Raw genomic sequence first — 26156 nt, forward strand, 5'->3', positions numbered from 1 at the left:
TCACAAAAACTCTTTTACTCCTTTTATCATTGGATAAGTGTACACATGAATTGAAGGTCTGTTTCATTTTGTTTAAAAAATAATACAACTACCACAGTAAAAATAAAAACTTGCAAATTAATTCTCATGTGAAAAAATACCATATCTATTTAGGCTTAAGGAAGAAGTTCATTAAATACATTCTATTCTCATATACATCAAAAACTTATACAAGTCAAGAAGGAGGTAATATATTTATAATTATGGCTGAGTTGCTTTGGTGTATGGCAGAAACGAACAGAAAACTGTAAAGCAATTTTACTCCAATTAAAAAAAAATAGGCATATCAAACATGACACACACACAAAGACACATACATAAGAGAGGGTATGTGTCTATCTCAGAAGAATTTATTGTCTCTCATCTCATTTCCATTTTGTAATATTCAGTTCAGTTCAGTTCAGGCGCTCAGTCGTGTGCGACTCTTTGCGACCCATGCATGAATCGCAGCACGCCAGGCCTCCCTGTCCATCACCAGCTCCCGAAGTTTACTCAAACTCATGTTCATCGAGTCGGTGATGCCATCCAACCATCTCAACCTCTGTCGTCCCCTTCTCCTCCTGCCCCCAATCCCTGCCAGCATCAGGGTCTTTTCCAATGAGTCAACTCTTCGCATGAGGTGGCCAAAGTACTGGAGTTTCAGCTTCAACATCAGTCCTTCCAACGAACACCCAGGACTGATCTCCTTTAGGATGGACTGGTTGGATCTCCTTGCAGTCCAAGGGACTCTCAAGAGTCTTCTCCAACACCACAGTTCAAAAGCATCAATTTTTCAGCACTCAGCTTTCTTCACAGTCCAACTTTAGCGCCCATTTAAAAGCCAAACAGATACAAATGTGTTCTATTGTTTTCAATTCCTTTTAGATCTTTTCTTTCACTCATCAAGCAACTTGATTTTTGACAACTATCTCTGCAAAGGGGTACTGAGTATCATGACAAATCAGTAATAAATTACCAGGAATAAAGGTTGATAATACTTAGATGTCTCACTAACTATTAAACACAACATAAAACCAGTAACAAAATAGTGATCATTATTATTAGTCACTGACATGGTCATTATTTCAAAAATTAATACAAATTTTCTTAAACCAATCATGTAATGAGAAACATTAAAACTGTAATCCCATTTTGTTTCCATGTAAATACTTTCAAGTGTAGAGACTCCTTAGCCCTGTATTACAGCTCAACATCTCTAATACATTAGAGTCTTGTTCATATTATTTTGAAGAGGAAGAGAGAGGTAAATTAATACAAATGTATCCATTGAAATAAAAAAAAGTCAGACTCCAACATGACCTTGTAGGAAGTAACATGCCTCATAAATGACGTAATAGATTTGGTTCAGTTTCTCAACAGTCTATTCTAGGTGATTTTTGTTATTTGGTAATAGATAGCTGAAGACGTGTTAGTCACTCAGTCATGTTGGACTCTTTGTGACCCCAAGAACTGTAGCCCACCAGGCTCCTATGTCCATGGAATTCTTCAGGCAAGAATACTGGAGTGAGTGCCATTCCCTTCTCCAAGGAATCTTCCTGACTTTGGGGTCAAACCTGGGTCTCCCAAACAATCTCTATCATCTCTCACCCAACAGAGAGACCTCATCATCCCTTGGCAGAGATTACCAAATGTCAATCATAAAACTAGATTCCTGACTTTGCTGCTACCTCTGAGAGAAACTCATCACACTGGCACAATTAAATTCTGTTTTTGTTCTTGTTGGGTTTTTTATTTTTATTTTTATTTTTCTGCTTCACGGCTTGTAGGATCTTGGTTCTCCCACCAGGGATTGAACCTGGGCCCTTGGTAGTGACAGTACAGAGTCCTAGCCACTGGATAGCCAGGGAATTTCCTGATTAACTTCTAGTATTAACAGATTGTCGGGAATGCAAGTCAGCCTGGCCTAGAGGTCTGGTGCCCTCCCTTCATGGACCAGCTATGGAAAGGGGCACAGCTCAAAAGACAAACTAGACAATTCACAGGCAGACTTGACCAGAAATCAAAACAAAGAATCAAAAGGAAGAGTGAAGAAGCACAGTTAGCATAGGTAATGTTCTAGGCTTCCCTCATAGCTCAGTTGGTAAAGAATCTGCCTGCAATGCAGGAGACCCAGGTTCAATTCCTGGGTTGGGCAGATCCCCTGAAGAAGGAAATGGCAACCCATTCCAGTATTCTTGCCTGGAGAATCCCATGGACAGTGGAGCATGGTAGGCTACAGCCCATGGGGTTGCAAAGAGTCGGACACGACTGAGCGATTAACACTTTCACTTTTTCCACTTCGAATTCCTTGTATCACAGCATGACCTGTGGGAGAGAGGGGAAGGGAATGGGGAAGAGGTTCAGATTAAGTTGGACTTGAGATGTCTTACTCCATACACATCTGTCTCTTCTGCCTCTTTTGTTCTCTGACTTGTCTCCACATCACTTTGAGAATGCCTTAACTCTCCTCTACTCCCTCCAACTTCCTATCCTGGTCCCTACCCTGAACTAAATACACCATGAACAGTGGAGAAGTTCTATCTGAAATCTAACTTGAGTGATTTCTTTTGAAGTTTCTCACCTGGACACTGAGGAGAAAACTTTATATGGAGGGATCATCAACTCTCATAGTCCCCAACATTCCATTGAACTTTTAGATTTCTTCATGAATCTTCCTCAATTTTCACCTTGGAGGAAGAGATGATGGGAAGGAAATGTATAAGAATAGGGACAATGAAAAAGAAAAAAAAAAGAACAGGGACAATGGACTTCCCTGGTGATACAGTAGATAAGAATCTGCCCACCGATGCAGAGGACACAGACTTGATCCCTGGTCTGGGAATACGCCTCGTGCTGTGGAACTAAATCTATGTGCCACAACTACTGAGCCCATGTACTTAGAGCCTGGGTTCCACAACAAGAGAGGCCACCACAATGTACCGCAATGAAGAGTAGTCCCTGCAACTAGAGAAAACCTGTGAGCAGCAACGAAGACGTAGCACAATCAAAAATAAGGAAAGAAATTTATAAATTATTTTTAAAAAAAGAGTAGGGATGGTGTGCATTGCAAATAAGATGGAGATGGCAATAAAGACAGATTCACCATCACCAAGGATGGGCATTGGAAAAGGGTAGAATATAAACCCTGGAAGAAGCAGGAACTGATGATAAAGATGAATGAAACTGAAGGCAAAAATTAAGATGGAGATGCAGATGGAATGAAGACAAGATAGAGATGGGGATGGGATAGAGTCTGAGGATATGATATGGATCAGAATGAGAATAAAGATAGAAAGAAGGATCTATAGGGATGGAGAATGGAGCTGAGGAGAGGAGTACAGAGATGGTGATAAGAGTGGAAGTAGAATGGGAGTGGAAACAGGAATAGGATGGAATCATGAAACTTCACTTGGTATCTCCAGCACCTTCAGCTTTCTGCGTCTTGTCTGTTTTGGCAGCTCGATTTTTTGTAGGGTTATTCCCATCCTTGCTAGCATCACTCTTTTTCCCTTTGGGTGCCTTCTCTTTCTTCTTTGCAAGTGCCTTTTTAGGCTTGGGATCTGGCTTTGGAGGAACAGGTTTAGCAGATAACCTTGTAGATCTTCTCTGTGGTTTGTCCTTCACCTTGGTTTTATCTCCTGTATCATCCGCTTCAGTCTTTCTCTTGGGCATACTGGTAGACACACATAATGGGCATAATGAGCATAATGGTAACACATAATGGTGTTAGACACACAGGGATGCTGTTATGTACAGGTTTTGTTTAGTCCACAGATCACTCTTCCCTCTTCTTCATTGTCCCTGTTATTAGTAATTCTTATCCAATTACATTCCCACAAATATTTTACCATATGCTTGTTATGCTGGCATTTTCTTTGGGATTGCATTGAATCTATAAATCTATTTGAAGAGACTAAATATATTACTCTTCCAATCCATAAATAAAACTTTCTATCTCTCTAGATCTTCTGCAGTGCTCATTTCGGCACCACATAAACTACTTTGATCTTCTGTAATGTCTATCATTAGAGTTTTACCATTTTCCCTGAAGAGGTCTTGTGCATATTTTGGTAGACTTATTCCTAGGACTTCATTTTTTTAATGCCATTGTGAATTTTTTATTTCAATTTTTGGTTTCTTACTGGAATGTAGAAATAAAATTAATTTTGTTAATGCTGGTTTCATATCTAGAACTGTGCTGTTTTAATTATTTATCTTTACATTATTTAAGGTTTTTAAATACCTAAAATCATAGGGTCTGCAAGTAATGCCAGTTTTGTTTGTTCCTTTCCAGTCCTTTATCTTTTCATTTTTTTCCCTTTTCATACATCACAGACTATGACCTCAAGGACAGTGCTGAATAGAAGTGATGATTGCAGGCATCCATGTCTTGTTCCAATCTCAAAAGGAAAGTTTTGTTGATTGCTACAGGGCTTTTGTAAACAGCTTTTATCAAGCTAAGGAAATGTCATTCTATTCTTAGTTTGTTAGGAGTTTTCATGAATATATATTAAATGTTATCAAGTGCTTTTTCTATATCTATTGAAACTGTCACGTGATTTTTTTTTTTTTTTATAATTTGTGAATGTGGTGAATCAAACATCAATATTTTGAATGTTCAAGCTAAAGGTATTTATTAGTTGGATTTACATATCTGAAATTCTGTCTTGGTTACTGTTGAAACAGCTTTCACACATTTCAGATTATATTTTTTAAATGTTGATGTTAGAGGAGGGACTCTCTTACATTCAACACCAAAATCTGTTTTCTGAAACCTCCAGCCAATCTTCTCCCACAGATTGCTTAACAAAAGGGTACAGATCAACATTTTAGTACTTTGACAATTAAATCACTTTAGGTGTTCCCTTTAAAAGTATTCAGTAAGATTGCAAATCAAAAGAGAAAATTAGAACCATTTGCAGTTTGGATGGATATAGAGCTTATTTCACCTTGAGTCAATACCTTTTAAAACATATTTGGCAGAATTTCTATAAGTCTCAGCAACTTAATTCCACTTACTAAAATTTCACAGAAAAATCCAGTTTTTGAGCATAAAGGGTAATCTTACCTTTTCTTTATTGGTTAGCACTTTTAAATTTTCTAAAAGAATAATTATTCATAATTTCTAGCAAGTACCATAGCTTTTTCCCTCTCTCATTAAAACTAAATCTCAATTGCACATTGTTTCTTCAGTTTAAATAAACAGAATTTTTGAAAGCAGAGATGAAAGCTTCTGGTTGTTTAGGTGAGCTGGCAGAGATCCTGATCCTTCATTCTTTTATACAGAAACCACATTCAGCAGCTGTTACCTAGCCACTGAAACAGCCTTATATCTCTTCAGCCTTGGAAAGACTTTGTATATCTCAAAAGCTTGGAGTCTGTGAAGGGATAAAATGTGGTATATGGCTGAACTATTGTTCAGCTTTAAAAAGGAAGGAAAAGGTGGGGGAATTGAATGAAGGTGGTCAAAAGGCACACATCCTAGTTGTAAGATAACGAGTACTGGGCATGTAGTGGACAACAGGGTGACTATAGTTAACGCTGCTCTGTGGCATGTTTGAAGGCTGCCAAGAGACTAGAGAGGAAATGGCAACCGACTCTAGTGTTCTTGCCTGGAGAATCCCAGGGACGGGAGCCTGGTGGGCTGCCGTCTATGGGGTCACACAGAGTCGAACACGACTGACGTGACTTAGCAGCAGCAGCAGCAGCAAGAGACTAGAATTTCTCAAGGGAAAAAACGTTTTTTTTAAACTATCTGAGGCAGTGAAATTTAACTAAACTTACTGTGGTAATCATTTCACAGTACATGTTTGTGAAGTTACTATGCTGTACAACTTTAAATTATTCAGTGCTACATATCCATTATATCGCAATAGAGGGGGGAAATTAAACTAAATTTTAAAATTCTATTAAATTTTGGGTTTCCTTCATAGCTCAGTTGGTAAAGAATCCACCTGCTATGCAGGAGACCTTGGTTCGATTCCTGGGTTGGGAAGATCCACTGGAGAAGGGATAGGCAACCCACTCCAGTAATCTTGGCTTCCCTTGTGGCTCAGCTGTTAAAGAATCCACCTGCAATATGGGACACCTGGATTCAATCCCTGGGTTGGGAAGATCCACTGAAGAAGGGAAAGGCTACCTACTCCAGTATTCTGGCCTGGAGAATTTATAGTCCATGGGGTCGCGAAGAGTTGGACATGACTGAACGACTTTCACTTCACTTCACAGAGTAGTCAAAGCCATAGAAACAAAAAATAGAATGATTGTTCTATTAAGGGCTGTGTGGGAAGAGGAAATAGGGAGTTGCTTTATGAGTATAGAGTTTCAGTTTTGCAAATTTTGAGATTGGTTGCACAACAATATGAATATACTTAACACTAATGAACTGTACACTTAAAAATAATGAGACAGTAAACTTTATGTTATGTTTTACCCTAATTAAAATTTTTTAAAAATGTAGAGTCTATATCTGTATCAATGTATCTGGCTACTAGTTAACAAAACAGATTTCTTTTTTTCCTTTGAGGAATCATCAGTGTTTTGCTTTTTAAAAGATGCTCATTATTTTTTAAATAATTCCAGCTACTTTTAACAGCACAGGAAATCCATTAGGGGTAGGAGTTTCACTACAGAAGAGGAGGATCTAAGTTCTTTGGGGGGAGCAAGACTGAAAAGATTTTTTGGAGCAGCTGGAGCTATGTTTCTTTAAGAACTGAATTATGGATTATGGAGAAATATACCATGTTCATGGATCAGAAGAATCAATATAGTGAAATTGCAATCTACAGATTCAATGCAATCCCTATCAAGCTACCATCGATAATTTTCACAGAACTAGAACAAATAATTTCACAATTTTGTATGGAAATACAAAAAACCTTGAATAGCCAAAGCAATCTTGAGAAAGAAGAATGGAACTGGAGGAATCAACCTGCCTGACTTTAGGCTCTACTACAAAGCCACAGTCATCAAGACAGTATGGTATTGGCACAAAGACAGAAATATAGACCAATGGAACAAAATAGAAAACCCAGAGATAAATCCATGCACCTATGGACAACATATTTTTGACAAAGGAGGCAAGAATATACAATGGAGAAAAGAAAATTTCTTTAACAAGTGGTGCTGGGAAAACTGGTCAACCACTTGTAAAAGAATGAATCTAGAAAACATTCTAACACCACACACATAAATAAACTCAAAATGGATTAAAGTTCTAAATGTAAAACCAGAAACTATATAACTCCTCAAGGAAAACATAGGCAAGACACTCTCCAACAAATCACAGCAGGGTCTTCTATGATTCACCTCCAAGTGTAATGGGAATAAAAGCAAAAATAAGCAAATGGGATCTAATTAAACTTAAAAGTTTTGCACAATGAAGGAAACTATAAGCAAGGTGAAAAGATAGCCTTCAGAATGGGAGAAAATAATAGCAAATGAAGCAAAGGACAAATAATTAATCTCAAAAATATACCAGCAATGCCTGCAGCTCAATTCCAGAAAAATAAATGACCCAATCAAAAAATGGGCCAAAGAACTAAACAGACATTTCTCCAAGGAAGACATGCAGATGGCTAACAAACACATGAAAAGATGCTCAACATCACTCATTATCAGAGAAATGAAAATCAAAACCACAGTGAGGTACCATTACACGCCAGTCAGGATGGCTGCTATCCAAAAGTCTACAAGCAATAAATGCTGGAAAGGGTGTGGAGAAAAGGGAACCCTCTTACACTGTTGGTGGGAATGCAAACTAGTACAGCCACAATGGAGAACAGTGTGGAGATTCCTTAACATAACTGAAAACAGAACTGCCATATGACCCAGCAATCCCACTCCTGGGCATACACACCGAGGAAACCAGAACTGAAAGAGACACATGTACCCCAATATTCATTGCAGCACTGTTTATAATTGCCAGGACATGGAAGCAACCTAGATGCCCATCAGCAGACGAATGGATAAGAAAGCTATGGTGCATATACACAATGGAATATTACTCAGCCATTAAAAAGAATACATTTGGATCAGTTCTAATGAGATGGATGAAACTGGAGCCCATTATACAGAGTGAAGTAAGCCAGAAAGATAAACACTAATACAGTATACTAATGCATATATATATATATATGGAATTCCATATATATATGGAATTTAGAAAGATAACCCATATAGGGTTATCATTAGACAGAAAAAGACACACAGATGTATAGAACAGACTTTTGTACTCTATGGGAGAAGGCGAGGGTGGGATGATCTGAGAGAACAGCATCAAAACATGTATATTATCAAATGTAAAACAGATTACCAGTCCAGGTTGGATGCATGAGACAAGTGTGCAGGGTTGGTGCACTGGGATGACCCAGAGGGATGGGATGGGGAGGGAGGTGGGAGGTTCGGGATGGGGACACATGTAAATCCATGGCTGATTCATGTCAATGTATGGCAAAAACCACTACAATATTGTAAAGTAATTAGCCTCCAACTAATAAAAAATAATTGGGAAAAATAAAAAGAATTTAAAAAATGAAATCTTAAAAAAAAAAAACCTTTGAGGTCACTGTTAATAATTTTCTGTGCACTCCTTTATGCCAAATCGATTTCAATTAAATCAATTAAAATGGCAACTATCAATCAAAATAAATAAATAAATAAAATCTTTGGGTTATTGCCATCAACTACTCCCACATCTTTCTTCTCTAACCATTTCCTGATTTCTGCATGGTGAAGTTAGGCAAAGCTTCATAGCTCCCAACATACACACACACACACACACACACACACACACACACACAGTGTTTCTTATGGGACTGCTTCCCACACACTCTGGAGACAAACCCCTTGGTTGAAAAAAAAAACAAAAAGCAGAAACCAATTTGCTGCATCCAGTCTGATATTGTGTAAATTCACAAGGTGTCCACTAGAGAGCACTATAACCTCACCTCTGAAGCCAAATTCCCCAAGGGAACTTCCTCTTCCTCTTCAACGCACTCACGTGCTTTCATCTGGTTATTCCTTATGCTAAGCACCTAAGAAGCATTAGGTGACATGAATAAGGATGTAAGTAGCACACCTATCTGTCTATGTCCCTCATCTCGCACCCTTGGCCCTAGGGCAAGATAGCTCTCCAAATGCAGGCATTCTTTCCCTCAAGATGTGTACAACTGACAGCAGATGTGTTACTAGTGAATTATTGATTTGACTGTGCCATATCCCTATCGGTGCTTCAGGAACAGTTGAAAGATTGAGTCCTGCCTTGGGTTATCATCCAAATAAAGAATCTGTCAACATGGCAGTCCTATCTCAGGACCAGGACAGATTCTATCTAGACTTAGTTCTGCTCATCACCAAGGTCCCTTCCTCCCTCCTACCACACCCTTCACCCCAGGACAAGCTCTTCTTGTTTCCTCTCACCAAGAAAAGCACAATCATTCTCTCATTAGCCCACTCAAAAAACCAGATGACTAATGACTAATGCAATTGCTTTATCTTAGAAAAAGAAAAACGAGCAATTCTTTGTAATGAAAATGCTTCTGTGATTGCATCTTATGAACAAATACAATGTTGCTTCTTATTGCACATTTTAAAATAAAATCTGATATATCTAAATATAAACATTGAAGATGGTTGCTGTGAAGGAAGGGTGCATCTTTTTAAACCAAACTGCCTTAATCCACTTTTGGGTTTGCAAGTTACTGAACCACTGGGCATCAGTTTCCTTAGCTGTTAAAAGAGGAAAGTAAGTGTTCTACTCTGGAGAGTTGCCATGAAAAAATTGTGGTTGTTGTTGTTTAGTCGCTAACTTGTGTCTGACTGTTTGTGATCTTATGAACTATTGCCCTCCAGGATCCTCTGTCCATGGGATTTCCCAGGCAAGAGTACTGGAGTGGGTTGCCATTTCCTTCTCCAGGAGATTTTCCTAACCCAAGGATCAAATCTTGGTCTCCTGAATTGCAGGCAGATACTTTACTGCTGAGCCACCAGGGAAGTCCTCTTGAAGAATAGAAGAGTTAATCTATTTATGTGGTGTTCTGCAAGACGTGGATGGTCAGGTGATCCAGGCTTAGCCAATCAGAGACATTTCTTTGGGATGTATAGGTATTAGTCTCTTTTCCTCAGAAATAACTATACCTGCATGACATGAAGAGACTAGCTGAGACCTGGGACCTTGGACCCTTTGCTGCAATACTTACATCTGGACAAACATTCCTCAAGCAACAAAAATACAAAGAAACAATAAGGCACGAGGAATAACCATGCACATGCAGTTAGGGCAAATTATGGACAAGATATAAAAAGGCCAGAAACCCAACTGCCACTTCCAAAGACCTGGGAACAAAAGCGGGGGTCAGGAACAAAAGCAGGGTGTTCCACATGCCACCTGCACTCAACAGAACCTTTGGGTGGGCAAACCACCCAAGCCACCCCTATGGCCCAACCCCTGGACACAGCCCTCACTTCACCCCATATACGGAACCAACTTGCCCTCCCCACTCAGCGAGCCAGCAAGGGAAACATTTGTTTTTGTTTCCCCTTGATGCAGTAGAAGCCCCAGTAAAGTCCTTGCCTGAATTTCTTGTCTGGCCTCTTATTATTTATTGAGTAAGGAAGGTCATTACTTTGGCCAACTAATGTGAAGGGCCGATTCATTGGATAAGACCCTAATGAGGGCAGGAGAGTGAGGTCAGGAGAAGGGACACTGGAGGATGAGATGGTTGGATGGCATCACCAACTCAATGGATGTGAGTTTAAGCAAACTGCAGGAGATAGTGAAGGATACGGAAGCCTGGCGTGCTGCAATCCATGGGGTTGAAGAGTCGCACACGACTTAGGGACTGACCCACAAGGAAGGCCAAGAACCCTGGTCAGTAACTATAAGACAGGAACACTTTTGGCCATGTGGTTTCCTGAGATGAAAGAAGCCTGTCTGAAGTAGAAACTGTAACGAGAAAGGGAGAGAACGTCTGAGTCACTGAATTTAAACCTGCCCTGTTCTCTCCAGGCCTGATCAAAAAACACACCTACTCTGTGCCAGGCCCAATTCCAAACACTTGACAAGAGTCAGCTCAGCAGTCCCAACACTCCATAAGGGTACCGCCTGGGTACTCCACGCTAGACATAAGAAGACTCACCCAGAGTCGCAGAGGGCAGGAGCTAGGATTTCAGCTTGGCAGTCAGGTGTCAGAGTAGGCCGCCACACTTAGGTCCTTGAGGACTGTGGAGGAACATGCTGGCTCTACACGCTACATGCTAATAGCACACCTTCCCCTCAGATGTGACGACCGAAGCTGTGTCCACACACAGCCAAGTGTCCCCGCAGGGGACGGACCGGCTGCCCTAGTCAAGACCCACTGCTGTCACTCGGCTGCCCAAGAACTCGCTTTGAATCGCTCTGAGTCACCAGACCCTGTGTTAGCCACACACTCAGAGTCACCCAATCTGTGTGTCAAGTACGAACAGCCCAACGTCCCTCAACCCTGGGCCACCTGCAATGCGCTGCCACCGAGACCCTGTGCTGTCTAAGGCCTCGTGTCACCTACCAGTCTGTGTCTCCAAAGACTTGCTGTCTCTCACGGCCCTGTCACTGAGGTCTGTGCAGCCCATTTCCTAGTGGTGTCTGTGCCCGTCTGTCAACCCCCCAGGGTTTCAGGGAGTCAGGGCCTCAGAGCTCTTCACAAAGACAAGGCCCGAAATACACGTGGAGTCGGGGAGACCAAAACACAGAGGCACCACACAAGGCCAGGTGGGCAGAGGAGTCCCAGAAACAGACAGACTCACAGAGATAGGGATGCAGAGAAGCCTGACCCCACGGGGCCACAGCTGGTGACGCTGCATGGGTCACTGCAGACCTGTCAAGGCCCTCCCCCGCTCACCTCTGCATTAGACTTAGGGGTGGGGAGGTTAAAGGTCCGAGGGTAAGGAGGTTAGATCCAGTCTGACAGATAATTACCTGCACAAGGCTCTGTCCAGGTCACCGAGCCCTGAGCAGCCCCACCTCGAGCAGACACTCCTCTACTCCTCCCATCAGGTACTCAGTTGATAAGGTCCTATCCCTAATGCATCTCAGCCCAGAGGGGCAGAAGCAAGGGGTCAGCCCCTCCCTGCCTCCCTTCCAGCTCTGCCACCAGAATGCCCAGAGGAGATGCTCACCAGCGTCCAGAGTGCTGGGGTGGGGCAGGCCCGGACAGAGAGCCTGAATTTCCTCCTGGACTGTGCTGGCAAGTCCCTGACTGAGACCACAGAAACTTCCTTCCCTGAGTTGAGAGACACAGTGGGGAGCGGATGGTCCCTGCTGGTCTGGACCCCCAAGTCCTCAGGGCCCCTGAACATGACCACAATGAGAGGAGCAGGCCTATATTCTGAAGCAATAAAAGACTTTAAAGCAGCCCCAACCCACTCCCATCCTGTCTGGCCTGGTTGCTATAGTGATGCCCCAGTTGCTCCAGAGGCGGCTGCTGGTCCTTGAAGTGGGAGTGGTGGGGCTGTGGATCCTGAGCTGAAGAGGGCTGGGGTGAGAGGTCAGCACTGTCTGGGAACATTCCTGGCTGTGGCCGGGGGCCGAGAGCCCAAGGCTCCTCTCCATGCCTGCTTCTCTCGGCTCACACTCCGTCTGTACCCACTCCCCTCACCCTCCAGCCCCCACTTCTGCTGCTGCTGCCTAGAAGGTGCCATTGGAGTCTGAACCCACCCAGATCTCAACTCCAGGAGTGAAGTTCTGGTGTGATGGTGGATCACAGGGCCCAGGCATACAGCATGCAGTGAGGAGCTCAAGCATGTTGCCCCAGGTGAGGTCTCAGAGAGACCACTGGAGAGAATGTGGGGGTGAGGTGGGGGTGAAGGCTCAGCGTAAAGCTTCTGGAAACCGTAAAGCTTCTGGAAACAGTCCAGACAAGACATCATCAGCAGGGCTCAGACATGCTCTCAGCACGGGGTTCTCATGGGCCAGGACCCAAACATCCTCAGGGTTTGGGTGCGGATCTGTGCTCGTGTCTCCCTTCAGTGGTAATTTATTACTAATAACAATTGTTCAAGTACCAAAATTCAGCTGGGCAGCTTTTTGAATGTATGAATTAAAAGGGCTTTCTAGTCATTTCCATTCCTAGAGGCTTCTCCTAACCTTTCTGAGGTTGAGTTTTCTTAACTATAAAATGAGAATCATAGTTTCTAGCCTGTAGAATCATTGTGAGGATTAAATGAGAAAATAAATATAAAGTTAACACTGCTGCTGCTAAGTCACTTCAGTTGTGTCCGACTCTGTGCGACCCCATAGACGGAAGCCCACCAGGCTCCTCCGTCCCTGGGATTCTCCAGGCAAGAGCACTGGAGTGGGTTGCTATTTCCTTCTCCAATGCGTGAAAGTAAAAAGTGAAAGGGAAGTTGCTCAGTCGTGTCCGACTCTTAGTGACCCCATGGACTGCAGCCTACCAGGGTCCTCCATCCACGGGATTTTCCAGGCAAGAGTACTGGAGTGGGGTGCCATTGCCTTCTCCAACTGGTAGTCCTAGTGGGAAGAAATAAGACCATACTCTACCATCAGTTATGGGATCCTCAAAAGGTAAATGATGAAGCCACTGACAGGCTCTAGTATTCTAAAAACAAATATGGTCATTTAAAGGTTTGTAAACAATAAAAAAAATAAAGTTCATCCAGAATTTTAAGATTCTAAGAAAACCAAAGCTGTTGACAGATGAGAAAGCTGTTAAGAGATGCAAAGTTAAAACTGAAATACTATGGTACAGTAATGTACAGCAGTACATCTTAACATCCTTCATATATAGTAAACTTCACTTTCTTTTTGGCTTGAAGTTAACACAGTCCTTAACAAATAATCGCTTTTTTAAAAGGGTCTTTAGAAACAGGAGAGATGGGATGAGAAGGTGTGCCAGTAATTATAAACAACCCAGCCAGACAACTGGCCGATGTCACCGCTTCTGAAGGCAGGAGCTACTGAGGGATCAATTTTTCTTCTCATGAAGGAAGACCAGGCTGTACAGGGCGAAGGTGACAAGGTGAACATTCCACAAGGGAGAGAAAATGCCACTAGGCCTATTGTGAAAATGAGGAAAACCTGTGACTTCTTTGCCTTGTGATGGAAGCAGTAAAATAAGTTTTTTCTCTAATAGTACATTAATAATGACAAGAAAAAATAAAGTCTCCTTTAAAAATAATGAGATATAATTAACATATAACACTGTGTACATTTAAGGGGACCACATATTAATTTGATACATCTATATATTGCAATGTGATAGCCATTGTAGCATTAGCTAACGCCTCATCGTTTTATGTAATCATTATTATTATAGGGACAAATAAGATCTTGTTTCTTAGCAAGTTTTTAAACACAGTTTTGTCCTTTTTTAAGTAAAACTCTAATTCAGTGGTTTTTAAGCTTTTTCGTCTTAGGAACCTTTAAGTAATTGAGGACCTTCCTGTATCGCACCTTAAAGGTGTGTGGCTCAGATGGTAAAGAATCTGATGCCTGCAATGGAAGAAACCCAGGTTCAGTCCCTGGGTCTGGAAGATCCCCTGGAGGAGGGTATGGCAACCCACTTCAGTATTCTTGCCTAGAGAATCCCATGGATAGAGAAGCCTGGAAGGCTACAGTCCACTGGGTCGCAGAGTTGGACATGACTAAGTGATTAACACGTTCTTTCACTGTATAGCACAGGGAAATCTGCTTAATGCTGTGTGGCAGCCGGGATGGGAGGGGAGTTTGGGGGAGAATGGATAGTATACATCTATGGCTGAGTCCCTTTGCTGTCCACCTGAAACAATCACAACATTGTTAATTGGTCACACTTAAATATAAAAAGTTTTTTTTTTTTAATTGAGGACACAAAAATTTTTGTTTGAGTTTTATCTATTGATATGCATATTTATTCATACGGATTCTCATACCTACTTTTCTATTCAATCTGTTGCACTAAGTGGTTTTGGTTGCAAGATGTGAAGGAAACTCAGCCTCACAATATATGTAGTTGGGAAAGAGAGAAGTTAATATCCTTTTCGGGCCTCCCAGGGGGCTCAGCAGTAAAGAATCCACCTGCCAATGCAGAAGACACTGGTTCGATCCCTCGGTTGGGAAGATTCCCTGGACAAGGAAATGGCAACCCATTTCAGTATTCTTGCCTGGAGAATCCCATGGACAGAGGAGCCTAGAGGGCTACAGTCTAAAAAAGTTCACAAAAGAGTTGAACACGACTGAGCCACTAAATAACATCTATAGTCTTTTAGTTTGCTGTGGCTATTCGTCTTTGATACTACACCAAAACTCAACAGATGTCATTTCTTAAACATTAGTGACAGTGTGGAATCTGAAACTATATCAATAAACTGATTATATTCTATTAAAATCCATTGGTCTGTCTTGCTTTTGAATGGCTCTTTTATCTGTGCGTGTTTCTGTAACTCGTACCCTGATCATTCGGAAAATATTGGTTCACTGAGTTAGTTATCAGGTCTTCCAAATGTTGACACATCTCATTACATATAATAACCAACAACCAACCAAACAACAAAACAAAAATCCAAACAAACAAAAAAAATCCTGTACATTCATTAACGTCATTACCAATCTCATCAAACTTGGGAAGCTTTCAAACTCACGGTAGCAGATGGAAGTTTCCCAAACTCTAATTTTCACTTGAAAGCTCTAATTGTATCACTGGCCACAAACACCAATAGTTTTTTTTTTTTTTCCCCCTTGAAGTGACAGGCTCATTTCATTCACTTGAGAAAATCATGCCAAAAACTCAAGTCTGAGTAACTATTTTTGTCATGTACTCTTTTAAGGGAAAGTAGCCAGCCAGTGAGAAAAGTGACTTTCGACTCACTGCTCAATCGTTTTGCGTGTTTTTCCTGGAGGTGACTATCATACTTCTACATGCACGGTTTCCCCTTGTCACACGAAATGTTGAAAAGATGTCCTCAAGAGTCGAGATTTAATAAAATTTATAATTTTGTTGTTTTATCAACAGCAAAATCAGCCTTTTCTTCTTTTTCTGTACTGAGCTCGCACAGTGGCAGAAAAAAGAGAGAGAGAGACTGAGACTGCTCATACAGTTGGGAGCCCTGCCCTGATTCCTATTTGGGTGCCAGCAGCTCTACCCGTTGCTGCTCTGTCATCACTGCAAACATCAACCAAGTGAAAATGGCAAAGAACAATGCAGCAGTATCATGAACATCATTCTGGCTTGTAGATCCCCTGGAAAGGTCTTGGAGACCCCCAGTGATCTGTGAACAAGACCTGGAGAATGAATAAGAACTGGCACTTGAATTCAAATGAAAGAATTGGAATAGCTCTGTTTATTTTTTTGTTGTTGTTTTTTAATGATTTTTAATGGAGTTATCACTCAAAGGTTTATAAAATGCTCACAAATAAAATGTTCACAAATATACTACAGAAAAACTGAAAGCCAATCCCACTGGCAGCACTATTTGCCTTACTTCCTCCAAAAAAAGTAGGGGAGAGGGGAGGATTAAGAACAGGGAGGCCCAAGGGAGTGTATCAGGCTTGTGGAGCCACCCATCAGGAGTGTCACGGTGAGCACAGACAGTGCTGGGGCCACAGAGGCCAGGGGTGCTGGGGACTCAGGGCCCTTGGTCAGCTTCCCCCACATACCCCTCCACAACAGTCACACACACACACACACACACACACACACACACACACACACAGCTGCACTTTGCCATGGCTAACTTCACACAACACAAACGACCAGCCTAACTACGGTTACACTCACACAATACAATCATACAGCCACGCAAAACGTCTCCGTAGTCGAACATCCAACCTCACTGTGCTCAGCACCAAGTCACACGAGTTTGTATTCACAGCTGAAGAATTTCAGTGCACACACACTCAAGATCACTGCACTCCAATTATCAGTACGGCACATGAAACTTTGACTGGGTCACCACATGACCATGTGTGTATGTTGTTCACAGGGTGAGAGCACAGGTTTTGGAGACTGGCCAACCTGTGTTCAAGCTCAGGTTCTACCTCTTATTAGTTCTTTCACCTTGGACACATGATTTAACCTGCCAGAGCCTCAGTTCTAGAAAATGGGGATAGTTGCCACCTTGGAAACATGCTGTGAGGAAGGCATAAAGACAGCACTTGTTTGGACAGACGTGCCCTAAGGATAGGCTGTAACGGCCGAGGATGGATTTTGTCACCAGAGGGCACCAGGGCTCCAAGATGCCAGTGCAGGCTGCTGGAAGAAACCCTGTCAGGAAGCCCAGGATTCCTGGGGAGTCTGCAGTCAAGCGCAGACTGGGCTGGGGTGGGGATGGGGCTGCACAGATTCTGGAAACCCCAGCAAGGCTCAGGCCAGCCAGGAGCTGCTCCTGGGCCAGGTGGGCCCCTGATAGGATCCTGGCCTTCCCTAGGAAGGAGGATGAGCACTTACTATGTACCAGGCCCTCTTCCGTGCCTACTTCACCCTATTTAATCCTCACAACAGTACTGTGATTGGTAGCCACTATTGATAGTCTTCTCTTGAGGAATATTTGAGGAAAGCGAGGTTCCAGTTTACCTGGCTATCAAGTAGAACTCCTGGGATAAGAATGCAGGCAGCCATGGCTGTCTTGGGGACGCCTCCCACCCCCTTTCTGGGGGTCTGCCAGGGCTCCCTGACTCTGGCTGGCTGCCCTGGAGCTCAGCCAGCCCCAGCTGACCCCTTCCCCTCTTCCAGCCTGATCCCAGTCTGCTCCCTGAGCTAGCCCAGGGGTAGGAGGCTATAAGGCATGTGGGGGAGACTGGTATGGCAGGCCCCCCAGTAAATCTTACCCAGCCTCGCCATCCTCAGCTGCTGGGAGTTGTGGGATGCTGCCAGCAGACAGAGATTTACACTCTTGGGCCGCCAGACACCCCCCACTTGGGGCCCGGTGTCTCTCTGCATCATGTCAGAGCTCCCTGTGATGTCATCATTGGCAGGCACATCATGGCTTTGTCCTCCTCGTGGTCTGAAAGGGTTACTCAGACAGGACCTGGGGAGGTGAAGTCAGACAGGAGCCTTACCCAGGCTCCAGGTCAGCCAGCTGGGTGGGCTGGACTGGGAGGAGGGGGTGGTGTCTCAGGATTTCCCCCAGGGTGGATGGCCATTTTTGATGTTGGCTGCTCCACTTATAGCCACTCCTCCCAATCCAAGGAGGCTCTGGGTTCAGCGGGGGCAGGGGCAGTGGGAGGAATCTCTCATCCCTCGACAGGATAGTTCTGGGTGTCAGACTCTAGCCCAGGACTAGCCTCCTGCTCCTCGCAGGGAGGCCCGATCCGACGGAATAGGGGCCTTCCCTCCACCCCTTAAGAAAGCAGCGAGGCAGAGATGGCCTAATGGGGAGACATAGTCAGACCCATCAACTTGCTGACTGTCTGTGCTCACAGCCTGACAGCCACACTCTCGCAGGCCAGCAGCCCTTCCTTCTCATAGCCGAGCCCTTGACTACACGTGGGCCTCAGAGACAGGCTGTCTCACCCCGACAGGGGACACAGGCACATGGTCGCGTTCCCATATAGGGAACAGGAGTTCCTTTCCTCTCAAGGCTGAGTTCCTAGAAGTCAGCACAGTCTCCAGCACAGAGCAGATGTGCATTCACACGTGGAGAGTTAGTGGCCATTCACTTACACAGGTCCTGTGACCTGGGGTGGGGAGGGACTGGAGAAAAGGTCACCAGTCTCCATCCCACTTCAGGACAGGATGAGAGCATCAAGGAAGCATCGCTTCTCCTTCCAGCACCACCCCTGGCCCAGCTTCTGTGATGGCCACTCCTCAGGCAATGCCAGTCACTGAAGGGACCTGGGTCAACAGGGCCAGCACTCCCCCCACTCCAGATTCCTTTCCAGTGAATTGGCACTCTGAGTGCTAAATGTTAGGAACCCCAGAGATCTAGACATGAGGTGCTCTGGGCATTTAGGGCCTCTGGGTGCTGGGAACTCTAGGCTTTGGGTTCCCTGTGGTGTTCAGAACTCTGGCACCTTTGGCATTGGGAATCCTGGATTTTGAGAGCTCTAAGGTATTTAGAAATCTGAACACTGAATGCTCTGGACATCAAGGCTGTACCCCAGACAGGCCAAAGTCAATGTTTCCCATCTCTCCTTCTAATTTTACCGTCAGCTGCTGAGATCCAGCATGGGCCCCTGCTCTGATTCCTGTCACTGGCTCATGCTGACCCTTGGGCCAGGGCCAGAGTAAGCACAGCAGGATGGCCTGAAGGGCACATGGAGCCCCAGAAGCAGCTCTTGGATCTGGAACCAACCTAGATCCTCCCTTGCACTGGGACAGGATAGGGAAGGTGCTAGGCACTGACCACTAGGCATCCAAGGGAGGAAGAATCTAAGAGCAGAGCCCAGGTGGGTTTCTGCAGCTCCTGAGGCCGGGGCTTCAAGCCTGGTCAGGCCAGGCTGTAACTCAAAGCTATGTCCAGCCTCCCCCAACTTCTTCACAGGGCCCCCCAGCACCCCTCCACCAACTGCCCCGTGTTGCCAGCTCCTACAGTGCCTTCCAGAAGTAGCCCACCCTGACCTGATCCCACATCCCACCAGACACACACCTAAGCACACTCTGTGCTGCCCGACAGAGGCCTTGCTTCTTCGGGCTGATGCTGACAAGTGAGACCAGTCAGCACCAGAGCATCTGATGTGGACCCAGCCCTCCCAGGAAATAGCACTGCAACGGGAGGCTCCTGAGACATGCCTTAGACCACAGTGGGTGGGGCCCAGCTGCTGCCTGTCCTCTTGCTGCCCTGCCCAGGAAGAAGCCAGCCAGCGAGATGTCTGACCCCACCGGTCTTCCCCTCTGTCCTCTGGCCTGATCCCCCTCCTCTCCCCATGGTGGCTCAGGCTGGCCATGCCCTTCCCATCCTGTGGGCCAGAGGCCTAGGCCACGGTGGGGGTGAAGCCATCTCGGCTCTGACCTGAGCTAGGCCCAAACCTGCCTCCCTTGGGGCCTTATCCTGGTTGGAAGAAAACAGTCACTTTAGTCTCTGACTCGTGGAGACAGGCAATTTTTCAAACCAGAATCTTTCTCCTAAGCTTTTCCTCAGTACTCACCTCATTGTGCATCTGCTTGAAGCCCTTTCTAGATCAAAATGGGTAAAATGCACAGATCTATAAGTCTCTGTATGTATGCAAATGTAGTTTGTGTGATGTCATCACTCTAGCAAAACCCATGTGGGCAACATCTCCAACTTTCCCAAATCCCCAGGGAGAAAGTGTGAGACTGTCTCCCTGTCCTGGGATTCATCCCAAATGCACCTTCTCCCTGACTCAGGGCTGAGTCCTGAGTACTCCTCCCCTTTGCTTCTTCCAACCCCAGCCCACTCCCCACCCCCACTTCACGTGGAGCCCTTAGAGTGGGGTGGCCACGTTGGTCCCAGAAGCTTCACTGACATGCAGTGCTCTCTTCTCAGAGACCCCCAGCCCCAGTCTACCCCTTCAAGGGGAATGGAGGCCATTGTCCCACCCTCCTCCACTCCATGGAGGACCTTCCAGCAGCCTCCATCCTGTCTTCCCTGTGTAGTGGCCCTTTATGACAAGCCCCAGCGGGAGGGAGGGAGGGAGAGACCAGAAAGATCATTTATGTCCCAGCAGGAGAGGCAGAGGGAGGGAGGCTTGGACCACAGGGGCCCAGTCCCCAAAGTTGGGCACACACGCACACTGAGACCCAGAGCTGCTTCAATGCACAGTCACTCCCCCCCAAACACAGATCCATCTAGACAAGTCCGCAAGGGCGGGGGGCATGGGAGCCACAGTCAGGAAGAGGACGCGCACACGTGAGACACCTGCGGTTCGTTCGTAGAACACAAATCACAAACAAGCTGCAGAACACAAATCACAAACCTGCAAGACAGGGGACAGAGTTAAAACAAAAATAATCTTGCTGATGAGAAGAACGTCTCCAAATCTTCCCGGTTCTGACCAAGCCTCTAAAGTGAATAGGTTGTAAGTTCTGAGTGGTTGGGCCCTGGAGAAGCCTGGTGGAATGGACTGGTGCTCCTCGACAGGAAGTGTCTATGCCTGATACCTGCTTTCTTGCTTAGAGCCTCTGTAAATTAATCAAGTGGAATCTCACTTGTCAACTGATCTTGTTTGAGTTTGTCATGTGTGAATCAGCTTCTTGGAGGCTGACTATCCCAGGGATCAAAGAAAACTGGTTTCCTGGGCAGACAACAGTGAGGACAGACTCAGGGTGCAGAGAAGAGACTGGTCCCTTTCCTGAGCACATGACGGGGCGACAATAGTCCCCTGACAGCCAGTACTAACTGGCCCTTCTCCTTGAAAGCTGGTGGCCTCAAGACAAGCAAATATGGGAGCCCCTTTCCACCAACTGCCAAGCTTTTCTGCTTAGAGGCAGCCTGGAGCAATGTGTTTTGTTTATTTTGTAGAACAGCAAACTGAGGCTCAGCCTTTGCCAAAGGCTACCTTTGGCAAAATCTCCTTTAGCTAGGATTGGAACCTCCGCATGTCTCCCCAGGGTGAGAACAGGGGGCCCAGGTTGGTGTCTGCAGCCCTTGTAATACAACAACCCCTGTGCATGCTGAGTCATTTCAGTAGTGTCCGACTCTTTGTAACCCTAAGGACTGTCGCCCACCAGGCTCCTCCATACATGGCATTCTCTAGGCAAGAATACTAGAGCGGATTGCCATGCCCTCTTCCAGGGGATCTTCCCAGCCCAAGGATAGCACCCGAGGCAGTGTAGCTTTGACCAAACCAGTGAGAGGGTCAGTGGAGAAAGGACCCCCAAGCCCTCCAGTTCCCAGGCCTTACCCAGCTGTGCCCACAGTCCCCAGAGGCACTGATCCAAAGGGAATGGAATTCGCTCAGACTTCTCTCTAGGGTGGAGGCAGTTGCAGAAGGCGGGGGCCTGGCAGGCTAACTCCAGCCCCAGTACCCCAAGTGCCCCAGGCCTTTCTGGCTTCATTCCAGCCTAGCCCAAGGGGAGACATCTACTTCCTCCAAGGGCCCCAGCTGGAGGGCAGCGAGGATGAGGCAGAGCAGTGGGCTCCTTTGTGGAGTCCACTCCCAGAGGTTCATGGGGCCCAATCTTTGGAAAGCTTGGAGCAACTGGTAAATTTATTCCCTGGGAGGAGGAGCCTGAGAAGTCGGCCATGGGTGGGGATGAGAATGGCAGGGTTGGCGGGGGTGGCGGGGGTGGCGGGGGTGGGCAGGGAGGCCGGGGAGCTGCTCGGAGAGGGGAAGGATTTGGCTAGGTCTCCCAAGCCTTCTTCACTCTCCAAACTTTCACCAAATTCTTGTCCCCCGCCTGCCCAAAACCAAAACACAACAAGCTCAGGAGGAGCTAGGAGCAGATCCGCGGGGAAGGCAGACTCGCGGCGGCACAGAGCCTCAAGAGGCTGATGGAACTTTCCCTTTAAGAAAGCCACCTGGGCGCACCGCGGGGCGGATGCAGCTCGCCTGGGGGCCGGGAAGAGGGTAGGGGAAGGGGACGCTGCACCCAAGCCTCTCTCCAGGCTGCCGTTGGTCTGGGTGTTTGGTGGCTCCATGGGGCTGAGCCCCAGGAAGAGCGAGAGAGAGCGCGAGTGTGTGTGTGTGTGATCACGCATGCATGCGGGCATCTGTGGATGAGTGTGGGTACACGCGTGGGGATGTCTTTCTCGCCGGAAAGGTTGGGTAGGTGCATGCGTCTGGGTGTCACCGCGGTCACCAAGGAGCTGCAGTGGGCGGAACGGCAGCGGCGGGGGGTGGGGGGCGGGTCGCGGGGGTCTGCTCCTGGAGGAGGAGAGCTGCGTGCCGAGGACGGTTTGGACCCAAGCGGCAGGCCCGTGGCAGTACCGGCAGCGCCAGAACCAGAGCGTCCGTTAGAGCCGCCAGTTGGGTCTGCGCGCTGGGGGCCTGCAGACGCCAGGAACCTCCAGCCGACCTGCCTCCCTATCTGCCCGCCGACTCGCCGGTCGGGTGCGGGTTCCTGCGCGCCCAAAGGTCCTGGGAAGACGCGCCCGGGAGTCTGGGTGCCCTCGGGCCCTTGTCTGCGGCTCCCGGCTCTGGGAAGGGGCTATGGCCGCGGTGTTCTCCGGCTGTTGTTCTCCCGGGAAGAATCCGCGCCCTCCCCACCCCAACCGTCACTCCAGGTGCGCTTAGGGCGGGCCCGGGCGGCCGCAGGTGAGGGGAGGGGCCCACAGTCCGGGGCGTCCACCCCAGCCGGCGCCCCGCACCCCGCAGACAATGGCCGGAGGGAGCTGATTGCAAGTCTGGGGCCCGGCGGGAGGGGGTGCTTTCCCGAAGGGCCGGGAGGGCCCGAGCCGGTCCGGGGGCAGGGCAAGGGGCCGGGACTTGGGCGCCCCGGTCTGTTCCAAGGCAGGGGCCGGGGGCGGGGTCATCACCCCCACACCCGCTGAGAGGCCCACACGTGGCGGTTGATGTAATGGCCGCTCCCGACACCTCGCACCTGAATTCAGGCGAAGATGCCGGCTTCTAGGAATCAGGGCTCTCCAGGCGGTGCTACAGCTTCGAAAGCGACCTCGCCTTTTCCTGCGGTTCTGGGGCCTCTGCTCAGTGGACTGGCCGCTTCTTAAAGGAGCCGCGCCCCCTTTCGGGCTAGTTCTCTGCAGGCGACGCCCCCTCCCCCTCGCTGGCCACTGTTAAAGGAGCCGCGTCCCTGTCTCTCTGACAGCTCTCATAAGACCTAGTTCTGTTTCTTTGCTGAAATAAGCTGGATGCTGCAGCTGCAAGAAGAAGATTGGGGGGCCAAAGAGTGGAGGAGAGAAGGGCCTGAGAAGTTAAGGAAGCCCAAAGTGAGGGAGTGTCAGAAAACTGGAGGGTAGTGGGGGAGGGGGACTGATTCTAGGGACTAATGCGCGACGCTGAGCATGCCCAGGGGTTTCCAAGCACCGCGAGAAAACGCCCTTAACTCGGCCTACACTGACTGAGGCTCCGTGCCCAGCTCTGAGGATGCAGAAGAATCACACTTCTGCCCTGGGATCTCTCCAGCTGGTGGGGGAGGCAGATTTGGACACAACTAACCATGCTACAATGGCTGCGGGTGAGGAACGTGTTGATCAGACGCACACTGCGTGCATTGGGTGTAACCGGGGGTGCAGTGGAAAGACTGCAAATGCAAGAGAAAGGAAGGCTTCTTGGTGGTAATGACTTTGGAACAGGTTTTGAAGATGGGTGGGGTATATACAGATGGAAATGGGGACAAGGGTGCTCAAGGAAGAGGGAATTGCCTAAGCAACGGAATGAAGGCAAGAACCCTCTGGGGATTCTGGATAGTCCCACACGGCCCGCAGGTGACCATAAGTGGCTGTAGGTAGCTGATTTGGGCTCTAGGCAGAACTAAGGGCCCTTCCCCACTCCCACAGCCCCTCCCCTCCCTCCGTCACAGTGAATGGGAAATTATGCTTCCTCTTCTATCTTTTTCCTAAACTGTGAGGTTCTTGAAGGCAGGGAAAAAACCTTGTCACCTTTCCATCCCCAGGAAGGACTTCAAGGCTTGGCCCAGATGGACCCTTAAAATTGATAGACCTGACAGTCCTGTTTGGAGGAGAGGAAGACTAAGCAATGAGACAGTAAAGATGGACCAGGTCCTGTGACTGTCCTCTCCCTGTCCTCCCTTGGGTGGCTCACTGGCAGCTTGAACCCAGCTCACCCAACCTCCTCATCCTCTCCCCACTCCAGACCTGCAGCATCCCCAGCGTTTGTGTCTCTGGTCTCTGGGACGGGCACTGGCTTCTTCCTGTTATACCATTAGAAACCAGAGACCCCTCCTCATCCCTCACCCCCAAGTCCAGTGGATCACCAAGTCCTACCAAAGTTACCTTCTGTATTTTCCCTAAATCTGTGCACCTCTCCCCACCCCATCATCACCTTCCTAAACCAAACCCCTCATTCCTGGCCTGGCCTAGTCCTAATCAATTTCCTTTCTTCCCCTCTTCCCTCCCTCCAGTCCTTTCTCCTTACTAATCTAGGTTGGCGTTTTCAAAATGCACACACCACCAATTGCTCCTCCTCTCAGTTACAACTCTGGTTTAAAGCCTTCAGTGTCTGTCATTGCCCTCAGGGTAAAGATCAAAACAAGGCCCCAAAGACCCTGACCCTGCTTTTGCATCCACCTTCATCTTTGGACACTTTCTCCCTCACTCTCTGAGCCCCAGGCTGCTGGTCTTTTTCTGTATTATTTCATTTGCTTGAATCTCTCTTCCTCTTCTGTGGCTCACTGTTGCCTAATCATCCCCCTCTGACTCTTAACCAGCACTTCCTCAGGAAAGTCCTCTGTAACTCTCAGACAAGGCCAGGCCCCACTGGTGTAGACTCTGATTAAAGAGGCTCTTTCACTTTCCCACCCTTTATCATAGGCTCTAATTTTATGCATTTGAGTCACCTGTTTCACTGGTTTCTGTTTCCACCCAGTCTGTAAGCTGCAGGAGGCCAGAGACTGAAGAGTTCATGGTGCCCAGCACAGGTCTGGCCCAGAGCAAGCCCAAAATAAATATTTGTGGAATAAATGAACTGTGGTCAGCCCTAACTGCCTGCTGAACGATTTAGGCCATATCCTGTTGGCTGTGGAAGACTATTGGAGTGAATCGGGGTTTTAGGACTTTGGGAAGATGAATGGATTGGAGGGGAGTAGAAAGTGGAGGACCTGTAGAGTTGAAACTTAAACAGGAACTTCAGAAGGTACAAAGGAAGTATAATTAGCCCCATCTTCCAGACTGAGAAAACCAAGGGTCAGAGAGGTTAAGTAATTTGCTTGAAGTCACATACCTAGTGAGTTCACAGTCAGTTCCTGCTTCCAGGCCCCAGAGTCCAAGCTCTTCATCACAAGCTACCCTGATTCTGACCCCCATGGCACAGACAGCTTGTCAACAGTGGTCCATATGTGGGTGAGAGGCAGGCCTGGTTCCTGGGTGATGTGGATGCCCAACCCCTATCCGAGGGCCTGACCTATCACAGGCTTTCAGGTGGTACTTTTTTAATGGATGGATGGGACCTTTTCACAGAAACAGCAGGGGCAGGAGAAGTAGCAAAGCTTTGCACCCAACTCATTGTCCTGGAAGCAGCTGCCAAGCAGTCTTTTTCCCACCAAAAAAGAGAAGCACCTTGAACACAAGGGCCATATTTGCATTGCTCAGGGCTATCACCCTGTAGCCGAAGCTCCAGGACAGAACAT

At 46.8% G+C, this 26156-nt stretch overlaps 2 protein-coding genes across 8 annotated transcripts in view; one reads left to right on the top strand and one right to left on the bottom strand.

Moving 5' to 3' along the window:
* Nucleotides 1–153: 153 nt before the first annotated feature.
* Nucleotides 154–23545, bottom strand: LOC133044539 (non-histone chromosomal protein HMG-17-like). Of its 4 annotated transcripts, none has more exons than XR_009689980.1 (3): nt 23433–23503; nt 2600–2705; nt 154–2343 (listed from the first exon to the last, which is right to left on the bottom strand). XR_009689980.1 is itself a non-coding variant. In XM_061125920.1 (2 exons), the coding sequence occupies exon 2, from the start codon at nt 3688–3690 to the stop codon at nt 3424–3426; it is 267 nt and encodes an 88-aa protein (XP_060981903.1). In that variant the 5' UTR covers nt 3691; nt 23433–23545; the 3' UTR covers nt 3113–3423. The 4 variants fall into 4 exon arrangements, 2 of the variants coding, with proteins under 2 accessions (XP_060981903.1, XP_060981904.1); XR_009689981.1 differs by lacking the exon at nt 23433–23503 and adding an exon at nt 3444–3575; XM_061125920.1 differs by lacking the exons at nt 154–2343; nt 2600–2705 and adding an exon at nt 3113–3691 and having other exon boundaries at nt 23433–23545.
* The window catches only part of LOC133044536 (filensin-like), a 37633-nt gene continuing 33992 nt past the window's right edge, over nt 22516–26156 (top strand). For 2 of the 4 annotated variants that reach the window (XM_061125918.1, XM_061125917.1), the window contains exon 1: nt 22516–23115. In XM_061125918.1, the coding sequence (XP_060981901.1) occupies nt 22609–23115 (507 nt within the window). In that variant the 5' untranslated portion in view covers nt 22516–22608. Of the gene's footprint in view, nt 23116–23914; nt 24027–26156 lie in introns of those variants that run through there. The other 2 variants (XR_009689964.1, XM_061125916.1) reach the window with 2 other exon arrangements.

Source organism: Dama dama, chromosome 23 (genome assembly GCF_033118175.1).
Source record: "Dama dama isolate Ldn47 chromosome 23, ASM3311817v1, whole genome shotgun sequence".
Classification (NCBI taxonomy): Eukaryota; Metazoa; Chordata; class Mammalia; order Artiodactyla; family Cervidae; genus Dama; species Dama dama.

Bases quoted from the DNA above. Each gene is read 5' to 3' on its own strand.
- LOC133044539 (XM_061125920.1), bottom strand. From the start codon at position 3,690: ATGCCCAAGAGAAAGACTGAAGCGGATGATACAGGAGATAAAACCAAG.